The sequence below is a fragment of the Pinus tabuliformis genome, chromosome 5_2, assembly GCF_031772625.1.
Source record: "Pinus tabuliformis cultivar Carrire ecotype Pingquan chromosome 5_2, CPIR1, whole genome shotgun sequence".
NCBI classification, from domain to species: Eukaryota; Viridiplantae; Streptophyta; class Pinopsida; order Pinales; family Pinaceae; genus Pinus; species Pinus tabuliformis.
Genome location: NC_142306.1, coordinates 142,002,717 through 142,012,801, shown reverse-complemented (window position 1 = coordinate 142,012,801; position 10,085 = coordinate 142,002,717). Strand labels below are relative to the sequence as shown.

At 38.8% G+C, this 10,085-nt stretch overlaps 2 protein-coding genes across 2 annotated transcripts; both read right to left on the bottom strand.

The window, feature by feature from the left end:
* Positions 1-414: 414 nt before the first annotated feature.
* LOC149157914 (uncharacterized) lies at positions 415-1,350 on the bottom strand. Its single transcript, XM_089433821.1, has one exon. It carries the CDS (start codon positions 1,348-1,350, stop codon positions 415-417), a length of 936 nt encoding a protein of 311 aa, XP_089289947.1.
* Positions 1,351-2,163: 813 nt separating this feature from the next.
* LOC149157913 (uncharacterized) lies at positions 2,164-3,333 on the bottom strand. The gene has a single exon (XM_089433820.1). It carries the CDS (start codon positions 3,331-3,333, stop codon positions 2,164-2,166), a length of 1,170 nt encoding a protein of 389 aa, XP_089289946.1.
* Positions 3,334-10,085: the final 6,752 nt, after the last annotated feature.

The following is a 10,085-nucleotide window of genomic DNA, read 5'->3' as shown; positions in this document are numbered from 1 at the left end:
CACAATTAATGTTGCAGTTTGGGCATCTGGATGGCCCTATAAATCCTCTTTTTATCAAGTTGTCCCAAGTGAGAATGTGTTTTTTGCTTAATAGCCATAAGAAGGTGGAGATCTTGGGCCATAGCCCTGTGTGCCATACTTGTTCCCAGATTTGATCTTTGGCCGCCCGGAGATTGGAATAGCGCAAGTGATGAGCTTCTTTGGTGGTGAAAGTGCCTTTGGTTGTGTAGCCCCATCTGAGCTTATCCTGCTGATTGGAATGGTGAATTTTCCTATTTATGAGTTCCTGATCAATATCTGTGTACGTTTCTCCCTGCCAATCTATTTGCCAGAGTCGCGCCGGTTTCCATGTCTGAAAGTCATGATTTGGAGATGGCTGCCAGAACTGGTGTACCAGTGTGATGCTTTCTTGCTTCATTTTAGCCTGCCAAAGAGGTTTGTGGACCAAATTTGCAAGTTTGGGGAGTTGCTGCCATGAGTCCTCCCAGAATCTGACAGCTGTGCCTGAATGAATTTCCCAAAAGCTATGTTCTTGAAGCTACTCTGAGTTTTTGCATTGTTCCAGATGAGTGAACCTTGCGTTGTAGGATTGATTCTGATGAGGTTACTCCAACTGCTGCCTCTGGCATATTTTGCTTGCCATAATTGAGCCCATGGGGTGTTTGGCTTGGAGACCCAGTTCCACCATATTCTAGCTCCCATTGTGTTTTTGCTTTGAAGCAGATCCCGAAGTCCTAGCCCTCCTTCTGATTTGGTTTTACAAACCTCTGTCCATTTGACAAGGGCCCATTTCCGATTCAGGCCAGTGGAACCCCAGAGGAAGTTGCGTTGTAGATTGCGTATTGCCTTCAGAACCCCTTTTGGAGCTGCCAAGATGGAGAAAAGATAGAGCGGCATTGCTTGTAATACTGATTTAATGAGGACGAGCCTGCCTGCCAAATTTAAAGCCCGGAAAGTCCAGGATGAGAGCTTTGATTCAAGTTTGTCCAGAAGCGACCTCCAGGACACCTGCTTGATTGCTGAATCGGAGAGGGGAGCTCCTAGATATTTAGAAGGCAGGTGGGAAATTGTGAATCCCAAAATTCGAGCAATATTCCTTTGCGTGGAGGGGGGAGTGTTGAAGAAGAAGAGTTGAGATTTTACAGCGTTAATGGACGTGCCAGAGGCTTCAGAGAAGAGGGATAGGAGATATTTGAATACAGAGGCCTCTTTTACGGAAGGATGCCCGAAGAGCATTGTATCATCAACGAATTGCTGATGAGTCTGAGGAGGTCGGCCATGGAGAGAGATGCCTTTCAGAGCTTGAGAGGAAACTGCTGATTTGAGGAGCCTGCTTAACCCTTCAGCCATTAAAACGAAGAGGAAAGGTGATAGAGGATCCCCTTGCCTAATGCCACGCGAGGGGTGAAAGGGAGGAGAAGGAGATCCGTTCAGTAAGACAGAGAAACTTGGAGAAGTGATTAGGTTCATGATCCATCTGGTCCAGGTAGCATTAAAGCCAAAAGCCAAGAGCATTTTATGAATGTAATTCCAACTAAGTTTGTCGAAGGCTTTGGAAAGGTCTAGCTTGAGAAGCATACCTGGTTTTTTGAGAAGCTTTAAAGAGTGTATGACTTCATTTGAAAGAATTATTCCATCCATGATCTGCCGACCTTCAACTTACCCCGTCTGTTCTGGATAGATGAGCAGGGGGAGGAGCGGTTTGAGTCGGTTTGCAATAACCTTTGAAATGAGTTTGTAAATCACATTGCATAGCGCTATTGGTCTGTACTTCTCAGGTTTGTTTGAAGCCACTTCTTTGGGTACCAAGGCTATGAAGGTTGAGTTGAGGGCTGGGAGGACCCAGTGCATGCTACGGGATTCTTCCACTAGATCCCATACTTCAACTTTGATGAGCTCCCAAAATTCATGAAAGAAATTGGACGTGAATCCGTCAGGCCCTGGAGCTTTGCCATCTTTGAGTTGAGCCAAGGCTTCTTCAACTTCCTTTAATGATATGGGTTGGAGCAGTTGATTGTTGTGGTCCTCATTGATAATTTTAGGAATGTGCTGCGTGATAGCCCGGATTGCCTCATCCCGGTTGTCGTCAGGTTCCTTTAGAATGTCCTTGAAGTAGCCTGTAAATTCTTTTTCCATGTCTTCATGAACCTCTATTCTTTCACCCTATTGATTGTTGACAAAGGTAATTTTGTTGTGCATACGCCTTTGTATGGTGGTTTTGTGGAAGAATTTTGTGTTTTTCTCTCCATCTTTAAGCCAGCTTATTCGAGATTTTTGCCGCCATAGAATTTCCTCTTGTTTTTGACGCTCTTCAATTTGATTCCAGAGGATCTGATCCTGTTGAATTTGTTCTTCTGTGCGTCCTTCCAGAATGAATTTTTGTTGTAGTACTTTCATTTGCTGTTCCAGTTTTTGTCTGCTCTCCTGTATGTTGCCAAAATGAGTTCGGTTCCATATTTTAAGAGCTTGTTTCAGATTTTTTAGCTTTTGTTGAAACTGATACATCTTAGCTCCCGCAGGCGTGATGTAAGATGTCCAGGCTTGATTGACCACATCCTTGAACTTGTTGTTTGTGAGCCAAAAGGCTTCGAATCGAAAGGGTCGATTGCAGCAGTTGCCTGGTCTTGACCAATGGAGCAAAATTGGCCAGTGATCGGAGCCTCCTTGGGGAATGATTGAGGCGCTAAAATCTCCTCCAAGGTGGATCGCATTGTCTGAGATTAAAAATCGATCTAGCCTTGAGGCAATATGGTGAGCACCTCTGCGCTTGTTGGACCAGGTAAAAATGCCATTGGAGGTGGGAATGTCCATGAGCTTATTGTTTTGTAAGAATTGCTTGAAGCCGCTGCTATCACTGTCGAGCCGGGTTCTACCCCCTTGTTTTTCTTCCATGGATTTTATGATATTGAAATCGCCTCCTCCAATCCATAAGGGGAAGTGTCTATTTGCATTAAGGAGGGAAATCGTATCCAAGAGATCTAATTTTTGTTGAATTGACTGCGGGAAGTATACATTGGTTAGGTGCCCGTGGATGTTGGTGCCGATGAGGTGGAATGTAGCTTGAATAAGATGAAGAGTGGCATGAAAATTATCAAGTAATACAATCTGCGGGTTCCATAAAATGGCAAGACCGCCGGATGCCCCTGAGGCGTCTACTGATATTGAACTACTGCCTGCCCATATTTTGTTGCTGAGTCTGTCTATCATTGTGCTGCTGCTTTTTGTTTCTTGAAGAAAGACTATTGCTGGTTTTTCTTGCATAATCAGGTTTTTGATCATTCTGTGTTTAGAGGGACCGTTGAGTCCTCTTACATTCCAAGAAATGAGCTTCATGTAGATTGAGATTTGGGTTTGTAGAACTTGGTCAACTTGGGGAATTGCCCCGAATCCATAAGTAGTTCCCCTACTATTATTGTTCTCTGAAGGTCTGTTTTTCTGCCCCTTTTCTTTGTATCTTTAAGGATCTTTTTTCCATCCCAGTGACTGCCTCCTTGGATGCCCAGGCTTTTATGGTGCTGCACCCTGGTCAGGACTCCTTCAAGTTTATCTATTTGCCAGAGGGGGATTGAGTTGTACTCTTTTTGCTTGCATGCTGTCTCCAGTTTGGAGATGTCAAGCTTGGAGATGTCAAACTCTTCTAGATCTACATCTTCCCGATCTTCCTCCATAACACTTGGAGTATTGTGGTCCACCTCCACTGCATTTTCATGAAGACTCAAGGCTAGTGCTGCGTCAAGATCCATATCTGATGCGTGTTGATTTTCATTCATCATGGTTTTCCCCTTGGAAGGGATTAGGGGTCCGAGATCTGAGACAGATTTGGTTTTCTCCATTGAGGGTGTATCTGCAGAGTTGGAAGAGGCTGGGTCAGAGGATATTAAGGTGATGGAGCGGTTGAAGGAGGGCACGGGTCGGATTGGCTGATCTGGGGAGTCAGAGTTGGGACTGTTTGGAATATCTTGCGAGGCAAGGACAGAGAAGCGGTTCTGGGGGTTCGCCTTGAGGGCTTGATCTGGAATAGCTTGATTTTTCTTGGCATGCCGGCGGCAGGTGGGGACTTTGGTGAAACCATCTTGGTCCTTGTTTGCATCATTAGAAGGAGCCAGGGGCTTCACATTTAAGGGACAGTCACGGAAGAGGTGGCCGTGCTCATGACATTTTCTATAGCGAAAAGGGATATGCTCATAATCTAAGGGCTGTTTCCATTCAAAGTCATCGTGAAAGAGACTTACCGTGTCTGCAAGGGTCTTGGTTAGGTGCATCTTGACGCAGATCCTAGCGTAAGAGGTGTATTTGCGTGTCTTTGTTTCGGTTGCAACTTTGATGAAGGTCCCCAGCTTGTTGCCGATGTCTGCCAGCGTTTCTTCTTTCCAGTATTCCACAGGAAGGGAATACATTCTTATCCATACAGGGGCCCAACTGAAGTCTTCTTTGTCAGGGTTGAATCGAGGCTTCCATTCTGTTAGATACAAACCTGAGGAGTTAAAGAAGTACGGGCCGCCTTCAAATATCCTTGTTTTGTCCTCGAGACAGTTGAAGATGGCTGTGAAGAAGCCCTTTGGGCCAAGCTGCAAAGTCACTTGTCCTTTGGGCTTCCATTTTGAGGCTATCCATCCTTGTAAGGCTTTTTCTGTGGGCCAGAATCCCAAAAACTTTCCGATGAGAGCGTAATCCTGCATGTATTGGATTTCCCCATTGATGCGGTGGCTTGGCAGTTCAACCTTGATCGATTCTGCTGCTTTTGGTATACAAGTGGCTGAGGTCACTTTTGTCTGAGATGATTCTGCATTGGTGTGCTTATCATTGCTTTCGTTGTCCTCTTCATTCCGAGCTGAGTGCATCTTTTCCTTCTGCATCCTTTGCTGGTCTTTTTCAGTTTCCGGATCTGTGTCTGCGGGGTGCAGAGTCACAGTCTTTTGCGTATTGTCAGATAAGGGCGTGTCCTTTGAAGGGGAGGCGGAGCTCTCCCCTCCTGCAACTGGTACCATAGGCGGCCGTCAGTGGAAGAACCTGCAGCGGCTATGGCAGGTCCGTTCAGCGGCGGCTATGGTTTTTTGTCTTTCGTTGTTGAATCCCTTCAGAGCACATTCCTCAACAAGTATGAAATTGTAATTTATATAAAATATTAACTATTTATAAAATTAACAATTGTCTTTAAAGGTGCAAAGGTATACCAAAGGAATAACAGATTTGGAATTCCCAATATTCTGAAAAACTAAATCACTAAACATTAAAAACTCTTATTTCTAATAAAGAAAATCTTATGTAAAGATGGAGATTGATCTCTTCCAAACCAACAACTCGTTTCCCAAGCCACATAATGGGTTTGGATGCTCTAATCTCTTCAACGCGTTTTGTGAAGGGTGTTGTCTGGAAAACACAGTACTAAATTGTCCAAAAATGAGCCAGGGGACACGTTTAGAAAGTTCAACCATGACTTTGGCATGGGTCCTTCTATGTGATTATGGGACATGTTTAGTACTTTCAATGAAACAAGACCATCCATGCATAGAAAATTTTAGGGGTGAATGTTCGCCCTTTGGCTAAATTAAAGGGGTTTTAAATTTTTAGTGGGCGAATATTTTGTATCATAGTACATTTTTACAAATCACCTCAAATTGCCCACCTTATTTTAAGGGAGAGGGTAAAAAAGGTAAATTTAGCCCTTGAAATTAGGAGTTACAACCTTCCATTCGCCCATTTTGAAGAATAGATTTTATTTAAGTGAATCCATTCGCCCATTTTCAAGAATAGGTTTTATTTAAGTGAATCCTATGGGCCAAATACCATATTTATAAAAGAGGTATGGTAAATTAATAAAAATATAAATAAATGAGAGTATGGTAAATAAATAAAACATTTTTTATATTTACTCCATAAGTCACCTTATATACATGCAAGGGTGTAAACAAATAAAAATATAAGTAAAGTGGAGGTATCGTAAATAAATAAAACTTCTTTTTATACTTACTCAAAAGGTATGGTAAATAAATAAAAATATAAATAAAATGGTAAATAAATAAAACCTCTTTTTATATTTAGTCCATAACCCTCATTCTATTTATGAAGGCTCAAGAAAGAGGTTTTATTTAAGTGAATCCTATGGGCCAAATACCATATTTGTAAAAGAGGTATGGTAAATTAATAAAAATATAAATAAACAAGAGTTATGGTAAACAAATAAAACATTTTTTTATATTTACTCCATAAGTCACCTTATATTTACGAACACTCAAAAAATTCATTATACCTATGGGCAAAATACTATGGGACAAATACCATGGACTAGACTGTTATTAATACCATGCAAAAAACATTATTAACCCTAATATTAGTCTTAATAAAAATAAAAATGGCACATGGTATTGACCCATGGTATTCACCAAAATGGCACCTGGTATTGAACCATGGTATTCACCAGAATGGCACATGGTATTGACCCATGGTATTCACCTGGAATGTAGCCTATTTAAATGGAGGAATTAAACCAGCATAGATCCATCTTTACTTTGGATCTACTAACCCCCGAGAGGTATCAAATATCGTGATATGCAAACTAGCATAGAGTGAAAAAATGTTTGATCCCTCTTGGGGGTGGATCAAGAGTAAAAATGGATGTTGTAATTTAATGTATGTTAAACATTTTAGCTTGGTTAAAATAAAAAATAAAATAAAAATCAACTATTAATTTTATTAATTTTTATAAATTACTAATAGTAATTTTTAAGCTCCAGGTTTATGATAACCCATGGTATTGACCCATGGTAATACCAAGATCTTACAAGATTTTATAATTGAGTAAAATATTCGCCATGCCTGGTGAGAGATTCGCCAAAAAATTATATATACATATTATATTATTGATAAAATCGCCTTCCATTTTTCCTATATACCATGGAGATTCGCCCATTTATTATACATATAAATTTAGGGGGGGTTCTTAAAATTTTCCCTACATCCATGGGAGATGGAAGAGGTCCACTTAGGTTATTGTAAGATAAATCGAGGCTTCTAAGCTTATTAAGACTGCCTAACTATGGTGGAATCTACCCAGTAAATCTATTTATGCTCAAATTCAATGTAATCAATAGACTTGTAAGGTTACCGAGTGTAGGAAGGATAAGATCTCCCAGTTGGTTTCCTCCAGGATTCAATTCTCGCAATTGGTGTAACTTGAAGAAGACCTTTGGAATGCTTCCAATCAATTGTTTACCCTAGAAAATAAGATGCTCCAGTCTAGTAATGTTTGAGAGCTCAACTGGTATTGAACCATTCAAAAGGTTAAAACCCAAATCAAGGAAATGAAGTTGTTTGCAATTACCTAAAGGAGGCAGAGAACCATCGAGGTGATTTGAGGATAACTTCAAGACTTCTAGATTTGAAAACTGCCCAAATTCTCTTGGTATACTACCCATCAAATTATTCATCGATAGGTCTATATATCAGAGATTATTAAATTTCCCAGGTTCGAGATGATTTTTCCTTCTAGATGATTGCCACTCAGATTTACCTAAGAAATCATAAAAGGATTTGAAATAAGAAAATATGGGATAACACCACTGAGATTATTGTTATTAACTATCAATCGTTTCAAACTAGGACATTGGCCAATTTTGGAGGGAATAGATCCTTGGAGCAAATTGTTTCCAATGGAAATAACCTTTAGCTTGCCTAAATTACATACCATTGTCGGTATTGTGCCACTGAATCGATTCCATGTTAAGTCAATTTCAATCTACTTGATTTGATTTGCACCTAATGTAGGTGGGATTTCCCCTGAGAGTTGGTCATGGTGGAGATCCAATCTTTTGAGACGCTTCAAGTTGCTAACAACTATTGATATGTTTTCCACAAGGTTGTTCTTATACATAAGTACTTCTTCTAGATTCTCTAGCTGTAAAATCTCCACAGGAATGGTTCCATTGAGAAAATTTTCAAATAAGTGAAGCAACCTGAGATTTTGTAATTGACTCAATTCTGATGGTGTAGTCCCCTCGAGATGATTGTATTCAACCTCAATTTTGTCATATTCTTATAGTGGCTAAGTTCTTTGGGGATAGAGCCATTAAGCACATTTTCAGTCAAATGAAAGAATTGTAGATTTTTCAAGTGACCCAACTCAAATGCTATCGATCCTTGTAATTGATTTGTATTCAACTTCAATTCTGTAATCTGTGTACAGTTGTGAAGCTCCTTAGGGATGGAGCCGCTGAGCAAATTTTCGAACGAGTGAAGTAGGCTTAGATGTTGCAACTAATCAAGCTTATATGGTATCAATCCCTACAATTGATTTGTATTCAACCCCAATTCTTTTAATTGTGTGCAATTGCTAAGATATTTAGGAATAGAGCTATTGAGAGAATTTTTGAACAAAGGGAGTAATCCCATATTTTGCAATTGACTCGGCTCAAATGATATCAAATTCTCCAGTTGGTTTGTATTCAACTTCAATTCTATCAACTGCTAACAATAACCAAGCTCTTTAGGGATGGAACACTTCAACAAATTATTGAACAAGTGAAGCAACTTGAGATTCTGCAACCAACCTAGCTCAGATGGTATTGATCCATTGAGGTTATTTGTATCTAATTTGAAATCTGTCAATTCTGTGCAATTGGAAATTTCTTTAGGGGTGGAACTAGTGATGAAATTCTCAGAAAGGGTTAACACATGTAGACTCCACAACTGAACCAACTCTAACAGTAACGATTGCTCAGGAAAATTTCTATTCAAATCCAAAATTTTCAACTCACTGCACGTGCCTATCTTTGGAGAAATTGCTTTGGACAAGGAATACTCACCCAAAAGAACCAACTTCAGATTCTTTAAAAATCCAAGAAAAGAAGGTATGTGCCCTGTGAGATGGTTTCCTACTATAAGGTTTTCCTTACAAACAAAATTAGCAAGAATCAACATGACCAACCCAGCATTGCAATGACCTCTTAGACCCCTTATTCCACTTCCTCCCTTCCCCTCCTCTAATTCTCATCCATGATTAGCCACTCTTGTGCACAACTAGGAGTAACTAAGTATTTTGACTATTGTTGCACTTTGTTTATCCTTAGGGGTAACATCCATTTATGATACTAATGGATATTAAATAACAAGTGGTTTCAATGGATGGATCATGATTTAGTGATAACACAATATTCAATGAAAATGCATGTATCCTAATTTGTTATTAATAATAATGTTGGTTGAATATGTATTTTGTTTTGAAAATTATGACTGAGAAAGGGATAAAATAGGTGCATCTTCATTGGTTATTAAAAATATTGAACAACATTGTAGGCTTTAAAATGGGTTATAGGCTTGCAGTTGCCATTGAAGGCGCTTGAATATTTAATTTCTGAGGTTGTTGTATCATGCAAGGGCTTGTTAAATTGTCTCGATTCGTGCTAACGTCCTGTGATAAACACTTTGGAGCCTTTCCCAATTTGACTTATGTTTTTGAGTTTAAAAACATGAAATACTCAATTATAGCCGTAGTTACGCCAATCGTAATCACACTCTGTGAAATCTTGTCCAAAAAAGTATAATTAATTTGAAACTTTCTAATTGTTGTGTTTTGCCACATATTAATAAATTGTTGGATAAAAGAAAACGAAAGTAAACCTCTACTATTAGTTAAATCTGCTAAACCAAACCCATCATAAAAACATCTTTGATATAATTATAATTCTCAAATAATTTGTATTCCTAAATAATTTATAAAATATAATATTAGTTATAGTAGAATTATTAATAATATAAAAAGTTTGGAAAGTTTTTTTTTTTTTTTTTAATTGAATTTGCAGAGTTAACACGTTAAAGCATTTAATATTTAATAGAGAATGGACCTTTCATTTAGTATATATCATAACGTCATATAAAATATTAAGGATTTATAAAATGACGATTTTTTAATTGATTGATAGAGTATTAATGGTATTATAGTTATTAATATATAAAAGTTATGAAAATGTTTTAATTTATAAAATGGAAGAGGTTCTCAATATAAGTATTTTGACTTATAAAAAAGTAAAGGGATTATTTGAAAATCTTTGTTAATTTAACATGCAGACGTTGATGTGTAAGATTTTCAA

Excerpts from the sequence above, each read along its gene's own strand:
- LOC149157914 (XM_089433821.1), bottom strand. The coding sequence starts at position 1,350 with ATGGCTGAAGGGTTAAGCAGGCTCCTCAAATCAGCAGTTTCCTCTCAA.
- LOC149157913 (XM_089433820.1), bottom strand. The coding sequence starts at position 3,333 with ATGAAGCTCATTTCTTGGAATGTAAGAGGACTCAACGGTCCCTCTAAA.